At 49.2% G+C, this 19,077-nt stretch overlaps 1 protein-coding gene across 1 annotated transcript in view; it reads right to left on the minus strand.

The window, feature by feature from the left end:
* Positions 1-208: 208 nt before the first annotated feature.
* Positions 209-19,077, minus strand: part of LOC144135400 (uncharacterized) — a 34,552-nt gene continuing 15,683 nt past the window's right edge. The window contains exons 3-5 of the mRNA XM_077668064.1: positions 8,652-8,797; positions 7,705-7,837; positions 209-1,826 (exon numbers count right to left, since the gene is read on the minus strand). Of these exons, the coding sequence (XP_077524190.1) occupies positions 1,574-1,826; positions 7,705-7,837; positions 8,652-8,797 (532 nt within the window). The 3' untranslated portion in view covers positions 209-1,573. The remainder of the gene's footprint in view (positions 1,827-7,704; positions 7,838-8,651; positions 8,798-19,077) is intronic.

Consider the following 19,077-nt stretch of genomic DNA (forward strand, 5'->3'; position numbering starts at 1 on the left):
TCAGCTTGAGCCAGTTGGCAGACCCGTGCTCTTTCCTTTTCATTCTTCCTGTCAGCAGCAGCAGTAGCAGCAGCAGCAGCAGCAGCAGCAGCAGCAGCCCTTTGTCGCCGACTTGGCAGTGTAGGCGCGGCGCAAAGGAAACACATACCTCCCCCCCCCCCCCCCGCTCTTTTATGCACACTTACTCCTCCTCACCCAGTCGCTTACTCCTCCTCACCCAGTCGCTGGACTCCATCCGCAGCGCAACGTTAGCACTATCGGTTGCTACCTCTCTCGCGTTAGCTCCGTCCTCGCTTTGCTGTCTCCGACGCGAGCGCCTACAGCGCCATACCATGCTGGCGCCTCCAGCCGTGACGCGAGTCATGCGTGGCTCCATAGCGGAATTCCTTTCATAAACAGCTTCCGCTGTAAGGTAGGAAAATGGTTCTAAGTTCTTTTCTCCTGATGCCTATCTCCTCTCATAGAGCCATACCTTCAGGTACTCCTGTCCTGCGTCACTTGCGGCCATCGCATCTTATGTCGCACGTGACTCTCTGACGTCATCTGCTATCTCCTGTGCAATTTCAGCTCTGATTCCAAGACCCAAGTAAGTACTTCAGTTCACGCTCCTCTGATTATGTGTTCAATGAAAACCGTACCACTTTCCCTTCCGTGGTTAGCTGCGCTGTTCACACGGACATCGGCTCGCGGATGTGGTCAGGAGCAATTATATGTTTGCATATATTCCCACCTCTCTGCTATCCTCATAGTCATTCATCACAACCCTCTTTCTTACTTTCTCCTTCTCACCAGGGTCAAAACAGCAGTCCATAGAATAATATGTCGGCCTTAATAAATGCTTTTTTTGGCGGGAAAGGAAATGGCGCAGTATCTGTCTCATATCGTTGGACACCTGAACCGCGCCGTAAGGGAAGGGATAAAGGAGGGAGTGAAACAAGAAAGGAAGAATAGGTGCCACAGTGGAGGGCTCCGGAATAAGTTCGACCACCTGGGGATCTTTAACGTGCACTGACATCGCACAGCACACGGGCGCCTTAGCGTTTTTCCTCCATAAAAACGCAGCCGCCGCGGTCGGGTTCGAACCCGGGAACTCCGGCTCATTAGTCGAGCGCCCTAACCACTGAGCTACCGCGGCGGGGCAATCGGCCGTCTATGCATTTTTTGGTAAATATACCTATACTTCTGCCTCTCCCTATCTCTCTTCATACATTCATACCTTTTCGATCATCGCACATTTGAAAATGAAAATTGTTTTCTTAGAAAAGGAAATGGCGCAGCAACTTCCTCACATTTCTACGTGGACGCCCAAACCACGCCGCGCCGTAAGGCAAGGTATAAAAGAGGGAGTGAGAGAAGAAAGAGGTGCAGTGGTGAAGGTCTCCGGTACTTTCCACCACCAGGGGATCTTTAACGTTCCCTGGCATTGCACAGCACACGGGCGCCTTTTGCCACGTTTAGTTTTGTTTTTTCTGCCTTCAATTTTGAGCAGAAAAACATAGAAGGGGGAGGGGAGAAAACTCTTTAGAATGTTTCTGCCTTTTACGTCCCCGTCTAAATCCCTTCGCGACGCGATTCAGCCGACCGACAGCACGATGGATTTGAGCGGGGAGATGAAGTTCTTTGGCACGGTGTCGTTGGGCCCCGCTTGCGGCAGGGCCTCCAGGGAGAGGCAGTGTGTCGAGTCCTTCTGGAAGGGCCCGCAGATGACGCTCAGCACGTTGCCGAACACGTTTTCCGCCGTGTCTCGCATCAACTGGGCGGCGTCCGGGTCACTGCAGAACTCCGTCAGGGCCTCCTCGCAACAGGAGTAGAACTCGTAGTACTGGCTGCAGGGAGACAACGACCGAGGGGCAAATGGTGGACAACAGATGCAAAACTGGGCGATTGAATGGTGGAGATATTAGACACCTTCAGCATAACGTGTACCGTGTTACCGTTACCGGACCACCGGCAGCCCGCCCACCGCCTGTGAGCACGCGCCGATTGGTCCTGATGCTGCAGGCGTGCTCGCAGCTGCCGGGTGCCTGGCGCCATCTGGCGGCGTCAAGGCGATCTGCGCATGCGCACTGAAAGCGCGCGGGCTCCCGATACTCCGGTACCGACAACGGTAGCACTGTGCACGCTATGCTAAAGGTGTCTATAGTAGACACATTTAGCATACCGTGTACCGTATTACCGTTACCAGAGTACCGGGATCCAGCCATTGCCAGTGAGCACGCGCTGATTGGTCCCGATGCGGGTTGAGTGCGTGCAGCTGCGGGTACGTGGCGCCATCTGGCGCCGCCGAGGCGATATGCGCATGCGCATTGGCGGTGGGTGGGCTCCCGGTACTACGATAACGCTTACGGTAACATGGTACATGGTATGCTAAAGGTGTCTAGTGTTTCCTCACCGCCGCGTTAAATGCTCAAAGTTAGAATTTCTATAACTACACAGAATCCCTTAAAGCTTCCAGTACATACTGCAGTAGGATACAACTTTTAAAAATTTGCAGTGGCTTAACTTGACTAACCCCGGAATTCAGCGAAACGCAAGCACGCTTGCTAAGCGTCTGAGGCTCGTCCATGGCAGCCCAGCTACACGCTCGCCACAGCCGTTCTATTCTATATACTCACACGACCACGTGACTATGACGTGGTATCACGTGGTGTTACGGCACCCTCATCGGATGTCATCACGTGGCTTCACATCACCCCATCGGATGTCAGGTCAACTAAAGGTCATAGGTCATGGTCAGGGATCAGCGGTTCGACACCATGACTGTACCACATATGGTCATACACGGCTAGCGTGGTGGGGCTGAAGGTCGTTCAAGGTCATTCTCCGGCCTATGCGACGACTGCTTTACCTAGAGTAGTGAAGCTTTTCACTTCAAAAACAGCTGTTGGCAGCACTGGGCCAAGGTCCGCGGCGTCCTGTATTACAGTAAATGAAATCAGCTTTTAATGTTTCTCTCTATTCATTAAGCCAGATATCAAAATTCTAGAGCTTATGGTATTTTTCTTTCGATAGGCTTCTTGTTTAGGTTGCACGAAAAGCTTTAACAACGCGCTACTTTTTGGTCCTGGAGGAATTCCGTGCGATGGTGCTGAATGTGGGCGGAGCTTCACTGCATACTTAAGTTGTATCCGACTATAGCTGCGAAAGTGTCCAGCCGAATTCCCACAAATAGGGCGCCTGCACATGAGTGTAGCCATACGCTTCACAGGAAAGCTGCAGTAGTGGAGAAAACGATATACCTCTTCAATTTATTCGTATAAATTCAAAATATCCCAGGAGTAAAATACTGATTTCACGTTTATGAACTTTTGATACAATAATGCCCTCTTCTTCCGCCAGGCGTTAGTTTTTTTTCTTCATAGCAGGTGTTTGGGTGTTGGAAATGTACCGATACTTTCGATGACGTCATCGTGCGTCTCTCTCCCCGCCCTTGGCGTTGTGCACTTCGTAGAAGATTGAAGGGCGTCGCGATTTTAATCAGCGATTGCGACGCTATTTAAAATATCAGCCCCAAAAGACTACTCATGCTTTAACTGCAAGTTTCATATATTCCGCCCTTTTAAGCTCGTTGATTTCTAAAACAAATGCAGTTGCTCTTTAGCCACTGCATCAGGAGCGGTATGAGGACTCCTAGCGATCTATGAATGTAAACAAGCTTAGAGACTGACCAGTTTTGAGCAGATGATGATTAACCCATCAACGCTATCGCGTTATACTCTTAAGGCGGAGCTTAAGTGTCTCATCGAGGTTTTTTTTTTGTATCATTATAGGTTCGTCTAGGTATGAGTGTAATTCGTCCCTTGATCCAGAGCAATGTTGACGCTGACCGTTCCCATTCTATTGTCGCTTTTTTTGCGTCTCCTGCGAACGGTGCGTCCGCTTATGGTTCCCAATATTTTCTGGTATATAAACAATCGCTCATCGCTGAAGTCACGGCGCTTGATTGACGTTCCCCACAGCACTCCTCATCTCTGATGGAAGGCCACAGCGATGCAAATCAAGACAGGAGAATTGCAGGGCCATTGTTGCACTGCGTGTTTTCTTTTCCATGCTGTCATTTCGTTGAGAGCCAAGTAAGCGGTTCTTATAACATTAACAACCAGTGCTTAACTGTCGTTTCCAGTTACAAATACTTGGGAGTTATTATTTCATCAGATCTTAGGTGGAATGAACATGCAACACACACCTACAATAGAGCTATGAAGAAACTTGGATTTTTAAGGCGTACGTTAGGGAACGCTTCACCTGAAATTAAAATTTTAGCCTACAAAACACTTATCCGACCTGTCCTAGAGTATGCCGCGATTGTCTGGGATCCACATACACAATCTAATGTTACCAAACTTGAGAAAGTTCAAAGAAAATCAGCTAGGTTCATCTTTAACTCATACAGCTGGCGCACGTCACCATCATTACTTCTAGAAGCTGCAGCACTGGTAAATCTCACATTAAGACGTTACCGGGATAGGATGAAATTTTTCTATTTACTCTATCATAACCAGTTGGGAATAGACAAAAGTTCATACATTCTGCCAGCTAACCGCCGCTCTACGCGCTCATATCACACCAAGAAAGTCCTAGATTTTTCGTGCAGGACTAATGCATTTAAAAATTCCTTTTTTTCCCGCGCACTATTTGCGATTGGAATGCGTTATCCGCCGACACGGTTGACTGCCCAACGGTTTCGTCATTCCTCTGTGCACTTGCGCATAAATCCTGAGTGACATGTACCTCCCCCCCCCCCTCCGAAAAAAAATGACATCCATGTTGTAAATAGCATCTTGTGTTTTTGTTTTTGTACTGATTTATTGTTCAACGTCCTGTGTCTTGTTTGCTGATTTTGATGTTTTGAAGTTGTTTATTTGTGTTGCCCACTCCTGCCTAAGGCCTGATAATAAGACTGGCAGTACCTGTAAAATAAATAAATAAATAAATAAATAGGCCAGAAAAATAGAAATGCGGCTTGTTGGAGAAATGTGTTTATGCGGCGAGTAACTTTCGCATAAAAATATCATTTGTTTTCTTACTCACGCAAGGTGCATTAAATCACGACACAAAATTTGCAAGTCACTTAGGAAACGCTGTCTTCTTTTCAAAGCGCGCCGTTAAATCTTACTTTATCCAGATCCTTCACTATAAGCTGAAGAATGACTTCAGCTCAGAGCACCCGCACCTATTATACTACCTTCAGATTCTGTAACGGCGACAATCCTCGCCTCCTTCATCTGCCGTGAAAAAAAAGGAATACACTTGAATAAATAGGAATTTATAGGAACATATCGGAAACGAAAATCAGACTAGGAAAATATATGAATCTAATGAAACAATAGGAATAGCAAAAACACGAAAATAGGAATGTTGTCCTAATTTGTTTTGCCTCTTACACGGCTAACAACGGTGACGTTGATATAAAGTGGTGGTTTAGAAGTTTCCTCTTAACTCGCACAAAGAATCCTCTCTTCTGGTTACAGTACTCGCGCATGCGACAAAGGGTTCCTTTTTAACGGCCACTGGTGTACACACAAGTAAAAAAATTGGCGGTGGATTAGCTCTGGTTAAACCCGTAGTGACGCGATAGCTACAGCAGGTCGGGTGGAACTCGCTCAGTTGAATTTCAAACTCAGTCTTCCGCCGCTCCGATTCGCTGGGCGTCCCTTCTTCATCTTCGTCCCACTTGACACGGCGCATGCGCACAGCTGTTGCAGCTCGGTTTCGCCGACGCGCCGCGCCGCCAGCAGCAGCACCTGCTCTGAACCACGTGACGAACCACGTGATCTGCCACGGCGCCGCGCCGCCAGCAGCTGCTCCGCACCACGCGATCAACCACGTGGCCAGCCACGGCGCCGCGCCGCCGGCAGCTGCTCCGCACCACGCTGAAGGCTCGAAATGCTACTGTAATGTAGCTATTGCTACAAAACTCCTGCACGTGGACACAACTATAACTGTCATGATTATATGTCAGCGGCTGCATCCTATCGAAGCAATTCTGAGGTTAACGGGTACGTTCGGCCACTATAACCTAAGGCACATGCCCCAGTTGATTGTGATGCCTAAAGTGGTATTCAATTCGTAAACACGGTGAGGAAAAAAGTGTCGACGACGCTATGTGCTTATTGGCACTATTCCACTCGGGTCGGGCAGAGATAACTGCAGCAGACTGATGAGCCGCTTACATTATCTCGCCAAAGTTGCACCACCGCTATTATGGCGGGCATAGTAATGCCAAAGAGAGCTCACAACAGTTATTGGCATGTTCCGTGTTGCTCATTCCTAGTCATAGGCTGACCCGAGGCGCAGCGCTGTTGCCCAGAGCATCTTCTAAGAAAGTTGTACGTGGTGACTTCTAAGGAAGCTGCGTTTATGTCCTCAGACGCCTACCACCTTTATTAGAGACACAAATCACATCTGTCCTTATGGGCTATACATTTGAAGCCCTGTTACGCTTGCATTCAAGTTTTGTCATTGAGTGATGGCTGCGGGTTCCGCTAAAAGCTTTTGTACCTTCCTGTGTGCGGCCAAAAATTATGCTTCATGGTAATATATGCGCATACCACCATCATCATCATCAGCCTCACTGCGCCCACTGCAAGGTAAAGGCTTTTCCTATACCTCTCAAATTAACCCTATCCTTTGCCAGCTGCGGCCACCGTATGCCCGCAAACTTGTCAATCTCATCCGCCCACCTAACTTTCTGCCTCCCCCTGCTACGCTTGCCTTCTCTTGAAATCCGCTCCGTTACCTTTAAGGACCAGCGGTTATCTTGCATTTGCATTACATGCTGTGCTCTAGCCAATTTCTTCCTCTTGATTTCGACTAAAATGACATCAACCCGCGTTTGTTCCCTCACCCACTCCGTCCGCTTTCGGTCTCTTAACGTTACACCTGTCATTTTTGTTTCCATATGCCTCGCTGGGTTGTCCTTAAGCTGAACCCCTTTCGTTAGCTTCCACGTTTCTGCCCCGTAGGTGAGTACCGCTAAGATACAGCTGTTGTACACTTCTCTCTTGAGGAATATTGGTAAAGCGCTATTCATGATCTGAGAGAACCTGCCATTTTGCGCTTCATCCCATTCTTATCCTTCTAGTTATTTCTCTCTCATGATCCGGATCAGCGGTCACTACCTGCCCGAAGTAGACATATTTCTTGACCACTTCCAGCACCTCGCAAACAATTGTGAACTGCTGTTCCCTTGCGAGATTGTGGACCATTACATTGGTTTTTTGCATGTTCATTTTAGAAAGCGCCCCTGTCAAAAGGATTATGCGCAAGATGGTATTTCATCTGCAGTGCGTCACAAGTGGGAAAAGAGAATTAAGCACATTTTTCAGAACGTGGCAGCATCCAGCTAGATGCATTTCAGGCATGGTCACCATCCTTGTTGTCCTAGCGTTCAGTGGTAACGTAACTAGTGTGGATGCATACGCTGTGGAAGTCAGTAAAACACTGCTGCATGAGTTTTTACTGAAAAATAGAAAACGGTGGAGAAGGGCAGTTATAGGTGTCGTGTTCTTTATATTATGAATTGTACTTAAATTTCGGATGACCGATGGATGAACTTCAGGGGAATGCCCACAAAATAAGAAAAATATTGCCCATTCTTGGAACTGTCTGTGATACTATAGCACAGAATCACTGCATGAAGTTGCCACTGAGCTTTGCTCCATATTGAGACCTTCGTGAGCAAAGAAAGCACGCGTAACTTGCCAGCAAGCGTAGGGTATCTTGAGCTTCCGAGACGCCTTCCGGGCAGCGACGTAGAGGTCTTGCTGGTACCGCTTCACGCAGCCGTGCAGCCTCTCACCTGCCTGGTTCATGCACTTCACGTGCTGGAAGTATCCTGCATTATGAAAGTGAAAAACATCAAGGTTGACTCTCCTTTCGTACAGTCAATCGCTATTCCTATGCACGATTAACTGATTACGAGCATAGCCTTTATTTAAATGGCGGCCTCCTACGCCCCCCCCCCCCTCACTTTAATAATGCTCGCGTGGGCCGCAGGTAGTCGTTTGAACAAATAAACAAACACTACGTACTACTTCAAGGTGCTAAACTCGCGTAGAAAGCACCGGCAAATGTCACCGCGAATATGGGCGAGTTGAAGAAAAAGCCATGGGGATGTTTTTGTTTTGTTTTTACATCATGTTCCGCTACGGCGAAGCAGTTGCCGGCAGCAATCGCAATGCTAGTCCCGCCTTTGCAAGGGAACCACACGCTTCGCACTCGTCTACCTTACGAGTATATTTTTCTTGATAGCTCTTCAGTTAACTTCCTGCTCTTGCGCGATTACTCCAAAAATAGTTTGTTTTCCCTGGACTTCAGTTTACGCGACCAGAGCGACATCCAGGGGCGTCTCCAGGAAATTCTCCCAGAGGCATCTTACTGAAATGCTACCGTGTCGTAAAAGGCACCCAATCTCCTTTTCATTGAAACTTCTCTCTGATGAGCCGGATACAATGTACGCCCCCAACACACTTGGCTAGCCGGTACTTGCCGGCTATTTTGCAGCAAAGCCAGTCTCTATAAGACAACATGTCAAGCCCGTCACCTAGCACAAGAGTAACGTTCTTTTTATTCCCTGTACTTTCTTGGAAGGGCACAGATATTCCATAGGCGTGCATTGGCAAAGAGTGTTCTAGAAGGCCAGCCCTTACGCTTGTGCGCGGCGTGCGACGTGTCGCATTTGCCCTCGAGCTCTTCGACGACTGCGTTGACAGCCACCAGGGCGGCGCCACGGGTGAACCCCAGCAGGCAGCGAGTCGCGTAGTCCTTGGCGCAGGCGGCGCTTTTTAACTCCTGCCTGAAAGAAAGGGGAAGTGGTGTAACTTCATTTATTTCAGACCTAATTTCTACATTTCGATAATAAAAAAAATCAGATATGGGCTGATGTCGAGTATGCAGTCTTTCTTTTTTTATTCTAGCTACAGGGAGTGTATTTTGCAATGACCTCTTTGCTACAAAGAATTACTCCAGCATTTGAGATTAACGATGAAACTATATACACCGAACTGGAAAAAAACTAAATAGGAATCAAGGAGAAATCTAAATAGGAAATTGCAGTCAAGTACAAACTTATATTAACCCAGTGAAATTCAACTGTATTTTCCCAAATTCGCTCAATCCGCCTTGCCCCTTCTGAAGATAGGTGGCTAGCTTATGTCACATGGTAAGAGCATGTTATGAGCCGAAGAAGCGGCGCTGCCCAGCTCGCATTCAGATGACTAGATTTGGCTGGTGAACCGGGCAGGAGCGGCGGCAAAAACCAATCGGCTGCTGGAATGAGGGTCCACCCAACTGACCCCGACTCATTCTGTTCATTAAATGATTTTTTTTTCATATGCACTCTTGTTGTCGTTGTTGTTGTCGTTGTTGTTGTTGTTGTTGTTGTTGTTGTTGTTGTTGTTGTTGTTGTTGTTGTTGTTGTTGTTGTTGTTGTTGTTGTTGTTGTTGTTGTTGTTGTTGTTGTTGTTGTTGTTGTTGTTGTTGCACTCTTTTCGCTGTCCATACTTTTGCTTCTTCTTTGCTTCCCGCACCGTAGGCCCATCAAACGCTTGGGAAGACCTGACAGCTGCCGCGAGCGCAAGCGGGATCTAACCGCTCTTACAAGGTCACCTTCATGTCATGTCACAGTACTCGCGTGATCATGTCACAGTACTCGCGTGATAGTAGTGTCACTGCACTAAAACGAGCCCTTTCCCTCCCAAGTCTCCAATCACGTCGCATCGTATCACGCCTATGCCTCCTTCATTCCTTTTTCTACCGCCCTATTAACAGGCATCCTTTGCTGCAGCCGCCATCAAGAATATCCCCTCGCCTAAACCACACTCATCCCATAGCTCCCATTAAAGGCCGCACATCAGCTATGAATGTTTCATTCTTCCCAGATGCAATAGCCCGATGGAATGCCCTGCCTGATAATATTGCTTCTTGCACAGATCGAGCAATTTTCCGCACTGAATTAGCGAATCACCTGTGTCTTACGTGATGTATTCGGCTTCATCAAATAATCTGATCCTGTGTTACTATCTCCTTTAATGTTTTTAATTTTAATGTTTTAATTTTAATGTTTTGCTTTGTTTCGTTTCATTGCTTTTTGTTTTTGTTGAGCTGGTACCATATGTTGTACACACTGTTCTTGCCCCCGCCTTATGTAATGCCCACGGGCCCTTAAGGCTTCAATAAATGAAATGAAATGAAATGAAATTACTTCTCTTGAGGCCCAGTTCAGTTGCGTACACAGAATGAGATACCTTCAGGGCATTTCCTTTCTTCATAACCTTATCAATGCTAAAACGTTCCCTAGGAGCCGCGCATATGAAATTATAAATGCAAAGAAATCTTACCATATGGAAATCATTCGAAGATATCTGTGGTCTCCATGTAGGCGCATTTTTTTTTCTACGGTTTCCATGTCGTTAACGTTTCCATATCCACGTTTCATATACGCGTTATGAATTAGCTTGAATATTTCATATTGGAGCTAATGTCCACTATGTGCATGAAGAAGAAGATGTGATTTAAACATATAAAACTAATACAGTATATTTCAATAACTATTCTACATAGCGCATGAGAAGCATATTTTGTGTTATTCGCACTGGGGGAAGACTTAGACGCTGAGCCGAAATAAAGGTTGGCTTGTATCGATAGGCTACCGCGTTCTAATCAAAAAGAGACCACTCACACCGGAAACGGAGCTGTTGTAAGCGAGAAAAGATTAAAGATCGAAATACGGGTGTCCCCATCATCCGGCCGATTTCGCAAGTAAAATGCGTTCGTGAACACCAATTTAGTCGCCGATCCAAGAGGCTACGCTACGCTCCCATTAACTTCAAAATGGTGATCACGGAGTCCTCGGTAAGGACGTCATGAGTTTGATTCCACTGGCGGGAAGATATTTAAATGCAATTTTCTCGGAAATTAATTCGTCTTTTGCTTCCAGGACAAACTTCTTCATATCCAGAGAGATTCCGAGAAGGAATTTTTACTCAGAACAATAACTGGACAGAGTTTTCATCAGGGCCCTTTTAGCAGTTAATTTTAAAGAGTGAGAATGACGCCCTGGATAGAAAAAAATGTAAACTTCCGTAAAGTCGCAGGCTGTACTTACAAGAGGTTCAGAAGGAATGAACGCTGTTAAAGTGGCGATTAAAATGCAGTACAACGTAGTCTTAGGATCAGTTATTAACGCGTCTTCATGTGAAATTTTCTGAGTAGTTTTCTTTCGTCGACTAATAAATTTCCCAAATTTCTGAGGATTGAAATTATGCTAGAGGCATTAATTAGAAGCCTTTGTCTATATACCCAAAAAGGGCTGAAAAATCTGCCGCTCTGTGATTGCAATGGGTAATTACGACATGCAATCTCGTCCAATAAGTTTGCCTGATCTCTTTTCTCTCAACATTTCTTATTGTGCAAATAATTTGTGTACATAACCTATCCCCTTTCTATCTATCCCGTATCCTGTTTCTTTTCATTTCACCATTCTGCCTGCTATCCATTATTTCCGCTGTCCAGCTCAGGTGCTTCAGTGTCCATGGTAGATGCCGGGGCTAGCAAAAATGTTATCCTTCCTTTTTATTATTATTTTAATAAACCACTACCACTACTACTAGTTTTCTCTCGGTGAATAATGCCGAATTCCAATCGCCAATCCCAACGATATAAGAACAGCTGTTCAGTAGGGCGATTTGGTCAGGGCGAATCTTGTAGAGCTTGACACCCAAGGACGGAATGTAGAGGACAATACCTACGTAGAGCATGTCTTGTCTGCTTCGTGCTCTCGTTACGTGTCAGGCGCTACAAGTTTCGTAAATCCGAAGGAAATTCTTTCGCTCCACGAAACGAAAATGTTTCAATGGGTGATTCGGATTCAGATAACGTAAGTTCCAGTTGACGGCCCGGAGTAACTCATTCCGCGGAGGATCACCCTGTCTCCCCGCCCACGCCTCGGGTCTTGCGGTTTGGATTTCGCCATTCAAGGACGGAACTTGTGCTTCGCGCATTCAGAACGACGCTGAGGACCACAGACTTCAATTCACCATAATGCGGACACCTGTGTTGAGACTCATCTCCTGTTTCATTAAAGTCTCTCTCTCTCCCTGCCGAGACTATACGGGACGCATACCAGGAAAATGCTTAGAAATCAGCCGCTCTCTCACTGCGATGAATAATCCCGGCATGCGATAACATCTCTTAAGATTCCCTAATCAGCGTTCTCCGCCGTAAGCGAGCGCTGATTGGAAGCCGCGGATTATTGGTGACTTCAATTGCCACGCGCCCTAACAACTATGGACGATCGCGCAGGTTACAAAATCGACAGAAAGTGTTGCCGACACACTTCGAATGAAATTCTGCATCTGCTGCTGCTAGCCTTTGAGTTTGTGCGCAGCATGTCGTGTCTCAGCACTGTAAAGTTTGCCCGCGAACACTACGTCTACAAAAAGGACTGTTAGAGAAGCCATTATGCTACAAGATCAGCCTCCTTCGAGCGCTTTGGGCTCTACAGTGTGCTCCACACTTGCTGGGAACACACGAGCGCCCTATCCACGCCCCACGCTACGTCAGCCGTGTGGGTCTCTCAGAAACGATGCGAAGAAAGCGCGGCAGAATGGCAGTTGCGTGTCCAGCATTCTTGGACAAAAGTTTTTGTTATGGGCATATTGCAAGTTAGTGCTATGGAAATATTGAAGGTAATGGTCCATTCTTCCAATGCGTAGCAAAACCTTTATTTTAACCTGCTTCAATCGCTCAAATCGAGCAGGTAAGACTGCCGTACCGGAAGCCAATGGGGAACGTTTTTGACGACAACCAACACGTTAACATGAAAAAAAAATGCTAGCCTGCCGACGGGAGATACGCGTAGAAGAGACATCTGGGCTAGTTGGTGCGATTCCGGAGCCCTCCACTACGGCACCTCTTTCTTCCTTTCTACCGCAATCGATGCCAGCTTGCGCGGCCTTGGTCTGTCGCTGAGCGCGGACAAATCGGTGGCCATGGCCTGCGTTTCGCGCTCGCGCGCGCACCTTGCGCCACTGTTACTGGACGGGACTCCGATCCCTTGGCGTAAATCGGTGCGGTACCTTGGCCAGGACATCGACTGGCGCCTTTCCTTCCGCCCCGCGGCGACCAAGGCCTGTCTGCAGATGAAGAGGATCACCGCCGCCGTGCACAAGCTCACCGCTCGAGGCCAGGGCATCTCCCAGCAAGCCACGCTGCGGCTATACAATGCCGCAGCTTTGGGGGCGGTGCTCTATGCGCTGCCGCTCGTCACGGTGCGCAAGCCGTGCTGGAAGAAACTCGAGCTTCAGCACCGCAAGTCCCTGCGCGTGTGCCTAGGCCTTCCCAGAAACTCGCAGTGCGCCGCAACGTTGGTCGAGGCAGGAGCGTGGCCACTTGAGCTCCAAGCAGCGCGCAGGGCATTAAAATCACATCGACCGGCTTCACCGTGCACCGGACGGCGGCTCGCTGCTGCAGCGTATGCGCTCGCACCCGCGCTCACGAATGGGCGCGGCGCTGCTCGAGTATGAGCAATTGACCCAAGGCCCACCCCCTTACGGCTCCTGCGCGCCCTGGCCTGCTGCCTCGGAGGTACAGCGAGAGATCGTCGGCATCGCGGGAAAGCGGAGCACACCCCTCTGTGCTGTGCAGCAGCTGGCCATAGCCGTCATACACGAGGAGCTCCAGGACCATCTCCTCGTGTACACCGACGGCTCAGTGGCCCGCGACAGCTGCTCCCTTGCTGCGGCGGCCACCATCCCCGCCCTGCGACTGCACAGCCAGCAACACACAGCCTTCCTGGGCTCCTCCACCACGGCGGAGTTGATGGGGATCCGGCTCGGGCTGGACCTGCTGCTCACCCTCGGCCCTCTGCCGCCCAGGAGTGCTCTGCTGTGTGACTCCCGCGCCGCCCTCAGCCGCCTGCAATCTAACGGCCGCGGTACCCCACTAGTGCGGGAAATTCGCTCGCGCATCGATGCCTCGCGCAGAGAGGTTGTGCCGTGCGTGCACAGTGGGTGCCCGGTCACTGCGGCATCGCAGGCAACGAAGAAGCTGACGACCTCGCGACCGCTGCACACCAACTACCTGCCAGCGATCTGCCCCTTGCGCTGGAGGACGTGCGTGCGGCCATCCACGACCATCTCCGAAAGTAGCACCCCGACCCACGCATCGCGGGAGGTGAGCGCATCGGCAGTGTCACCGGCTGTCGCGCACTTACACGGTCACAACGTGCAATGATCCTCCGCGCGCGCATTGGCTGCGTGTGGCCCGGGGAACGACGGGTGCGTCACGGAATCGCGACGAGTGATGTGTGTGACGGATGCGGTGCAATGGAAACACTAGAACACCTGCTCCTTCACTGTACCGCGTTCGCCGATGCTCGTCGCGATATGCTCGCGGCCTATAAGGCGCAGGGCATACTACCAGACTCCATCAAGGCGCTATTGTGGCCGCAGGGCAGTGCGCGCACTCGTGAGCGAACTTTGGTGAGCCTCTGTGCATTCCTCGAACACACGGGCTTGACGTTCCGTCCGTTCTCCGTCAGGTAGTTACACGCAGTGACCGAACGCTCCGCGAGTTCTACCTTGAACGATTAATAACTGGACGTCACACTCCAGTTGTAACCAACACAGTGCTGTGCGCGTGTGTTTTAATTCCTCTAAAATGAACTAATCACGCGCGCAACCTGGACACATTTCTTATTGCGTAAATAGTTTGTACATATTACTTCTCCCCCTATCCTCTCTTCGTGTCCCCTCACCTCTTTCATTTCATTTCTCCATTCTGCCTGCTATCCTTTATTTCCGCTGCCCCAGCTCAGGTGCTTCAGTATCGATGGCAGATGTCGGGGCTAGCAAAAATCTTTCCCTTCCTTTTTACTATTATTTTTAATAAAACCACTACCACCACCACCTTTACGGGCACTGACATCGCACAGCACACGGGCGCCTTAGCGTTTTGCCTCCATAAAAACGCAGCCGCCGCGGTGGAGTTCGAACCCGGGAACTCCGGATCGGTAGCCGAGCGCACTAACCACTGAGCCACCGCAGCGGGTAAGACGTTTAATAATAATAATAATTGGATTTTCGGGGAAAGGAAATGGCGCAGTATCTGTCTCATATATAAGACGTTTAGAGCAAATCTTTATTTTAGCCTGTTAGCATCGCTCACATCGAGCAGGTAAGACTGTCATATTGGAAACGTATGGGAACATTTTCGACGACAGCAAAAACGTTAATTAAAAAAATGCTAGCCTGCCGACGGGAGATATGCGGATTTATTGATTGCAATAGTGGACTCTCTTCAGCATGTGAAAAAAATGCGTTCATATCATTTTCCCCGTTTAAAAATGCTGTTGTCCAGAATTGGTGCGTATGTTCCTGCTTGCCCGCCGCGGTGGCTAAATGGTTAGAGTGCTCGTCTACTGATCCGGAGTGTCCCGGTTCAAACCCGACCGCGGCGGCCGCGTTTCGATGGAGGCGAAACGCTAATACGCCCGTGTGCTGTGCGATGTCAGTGCACGTTAAAGATCCCCAGGTGGTCGAAATTATGGAAGGAAGGAAGGAAGGAAGGAAGGCCTCAGACGTTGCTGGCACATACCCACTACGGGGGAGTGGCCAAGACACAAAATTATTCTGGAGCCCTCCACTACGGCACCTCTTTTTTCTTTTCTTCTCTCAGTCCCTCCTTTATCGCTTCCCTTACGACGCGGTTCAGGTGTCCGCCGATATGTGAGACAGCTACTTCGCCATTTCCTTTCCCCAAAAACCTTTTTTTTTTAATTTTCGGTGGCTTGGCTCTGCTATGCCTATTATACGTAGCAAAAGCGTGTAGCCGCTTCTCCATCTACCATTCCGCATCCTTTCGGCGCCGCTTGGCGATGGCGCTTCGCGCTCCTCTGGAGTCTCCGCCGCTCTCTTGGCTCGTTGGATCTCCTTCTCACGCTCCCGGCTAGCCTTATACCAAGCAACGACTTCGGGGTCCGTCGAGTTCATTTCCCGAAGCCTACGTTGCTGCCGCAGTGAGCAATGCTTCTCTTCTTCCATGGCTTGCAACTGTCGGCCGAGCGCATCGCCTCCCGTATTCATTGAACAACACGCGCATTCGCAGTAAGGCGCATAGCTAGTCGTGTCGTCAACGCGCGGGGGTAGGGCGCGAGTCGGCGGAGTCGGCAGCGGCGCACCTGTGGCGAAACTCGCGCTTGCGCAGTAGGCGCAGACAGATGGCCAATACGGGCGAATGAATGAATGAATGAATGAATGAATGAATGAATGAATGAATGAATGAATGAATGAATGAATGAATGAATGAAAAACTTAATTATTGAGCTCTAGATCCGCTGGTCTTCTGCGGTCTTCAGATGGCTTCGTCCATCATCTTGCACAACGGTCGCTTGCCCTTAGTCGAGGGCTCCGCTGGATGGTGCAGCCAGTTGTGCTCGCCGAATCAGACCTTCTTGGTCGACCCGGCGATCCCTGGAGAGCACTCCCTCCCATTGCTCCGCACTCGGGTTTGGTATAACGGGTACCATGTCTATCTACTGGCATGCCCAAGTTATGTGATACAGCGTGGGTGTTTCGCGGCACCAGGGGCATTTGTCATTGTATTGTGTGGGATACATTTTGCTGAGTACTTTTAGGTTCGGGTGCGAGCCCGTTTGTAGCTGCCTCCACGCGATAGAGTCATATCTGCTAAGGGAGCTATGCGGTGGGGGATACTGCTTTCTGCAGCCCTTATAGTAATTTAGTATCGCCGAATAGTCTTGGGGTTCAGGTTCGGTCCCCTCGAGGTCGCCTACGCTGGCTGCTCGGTAATAAGTGTACCCTCGAGCTATCCTGTCCGCCTCTTGGTTCCGTGCCACTCCCGTGTGTCCCGGCGTCCATACTATCGTATGCCTAATTGGTTCTTCGTTTGGTTGTCGTTGTGTTGTGTGGTCTCCGAGGCGGAGCATGCGGAGCGCTCGGTGTGCCATATTCTTCCGCGTAGGCAGTTGCGGCACGCCGTTTGTAATACGGGCCGTTTGTAATCCCGTAATGCGGGCTACAAAATTTAGGAAGAAATAGGACAGGGAAATGCTTGCGCATTTTCGCTCATAAGCAGACGAGTGATAATAATAATTGGTTTTGGGGGAAAGGAAATGGCGCAGTATCTGTCTCATCTATCGTTGGACACCTGAACCGCGCCATAAGGGAAGGGATAAAGGAGTGCAATCCCTTAACTTTGCTCCAGTGGCGCGTTTGGGCCAGGTTTTAAACGCCAACGCATACATCTCTCACCACCGCCACGGATCTGGCCCAGAGAGCCGGTCAGACGCCTTCGCTTTCGTAACTTTGTAAGACCATTCACGTGCACCTTCTCATTTTGCGAAGTACGACAAAATTTGCACACCTCCATAACGAAGACCAATGAAGCCTGTACTGCACCGCGCGCCACTCGCGTATTTATTTTTTAGCCACTTTATTACATATAACAGAGGCAAGTGCACTAAAACCGAATGAAACTGCATTAGCTTGGATATTTCTTCTCGCGCATGAATAATTTATTGAGGAGGTATTTTTCTCTGTCTATAAGGCGCGAAAAAATATTAATTCAAAGTCAACTTCAGAAGGCTCTTATGCTGTTTTTGGACCGAAAACACTTAAACTTCTTTGAGGCCGAGCAGGGTAAGAACAAATATGGGAAGCACCTCTTTCTTCCTTTCTTCTTTCACTCCCTCCTTTATCCCTTCCCTTGCGGCGTGGTTCAGGTGTCCAGCGAGATATGTGAGACAGTTAGTGCGCCAATTCCTTTCCCCAAAACAAAAACCAAAAAGTATCCGGATTAGTTTCGACAACTTGGGGTGCTGCAACGTGCACTGGCATCGCGCACACAGTACAGCTAAATTTAATATGAAAATTGGTTTCGAGGGAAGCAAATGGCGCAGTGGTGGTGGTAGTGGTTTTATTAAAAATAATAGTAAAAAGGAAGGAAAAGATTTTTGCTAGCCCCGGCATCTGCCATCGATACTGAAGCACCTGAGCTGGGGAAGCGGAAATAAAGGATAGCAGGCAGAATGGAGAAATGAAATAAGAGAGGTGAGGGGACAGGAAGAGAGGATAGGGGGAGAGGTAATATGTACAAACTATTTACACAATAAGAAATGTGTCCAGGTTGTGCGCGTGATTAGTTCATTTTAGAGGAATTAAAACACACGCGCACAGCACTGTGTTGGTTACAACTGGAGTGTGACGTCCAGTTATTAATCGTTCAAGGTAGCACTCGCGGAGCATTCGGTCACTGCGTGTAACTACCTGACGGAGAACAGACGGGACGTGAAGCCCGTGTGTTCGAGGAATGCACAGAGGCTCACTAAGGTTCGCTCACGAGTGCGCGCACTGCCCTGCGGCCACAATAGCGTCTTGATGGAGTCTGGTAGTATGCCCTGCGCCCTATAGGCCGCGAGCATATCGCGACGAGCATCGGCGAACGCGGCACAGTGAAGGAGTAGGTGTTCTAGTGTTTCCACTGCACTGCATCCGTCACACACATCACTCGTCGCGATTCCGTGACGCACTTGTCGTTCCCTGGGCCACACGCAGCCAATGCGCGCGCGTAGGATCATTACGCAGTAAGTGTAATGGCGCACTAACTGTCTCACATATCTCACATATGACAGGCTATGAGGGACACCGTATTGGAGGGCTTCGGTAATTTCGGTTAGCTGGGGTTCTTTAACGCGCACTGACATCGCACAGTACATGGACCTCCAGCTTTCGCCTCTATCGGAAATCGATCCCGCTCGCTGCGGTCGAATTTGACGTCTTCACGGGTTTCGTCTGCCGGTCCTCAAAATTCAAATGCACTACCCATGTACGACCCGCCGTGATGGCTCAGTGGTTAGGGCGCTCGGCTACTGAGCCGGAGTACCCGGGTTCGAACCCGACCGTGGCGGCCGCGTTTCTATGGAGGCGATACGCAAAGGCGCCCGTGTGCTGTGCGATGTCAGTGCACGTAAAAATTGCTGCCGGTTTAGCTCTGGTTAACCCTGGTCGAAAGCGAAAAGCTGCATCTCCCTGGCTACGTTTGTGGTCGAGCGACTGG

Source organism: Amblyomma americanum, chromosome 5 (genome assembly GCF_052857255.1).
Source record: "Amblyomma americanum isolate KBUSLIRL-KWMA chromosome 5, ASM5285725v1, whole genome shotgun sequence".
In the NCBI taxonomy this organism is placed as follows: domain Eukaryota; kingdom Metazoa; phylum Arthropoda; class Arachnida; order Ixodida; family Ixodidae; genus Amblyomma; species Amblyomma americanum.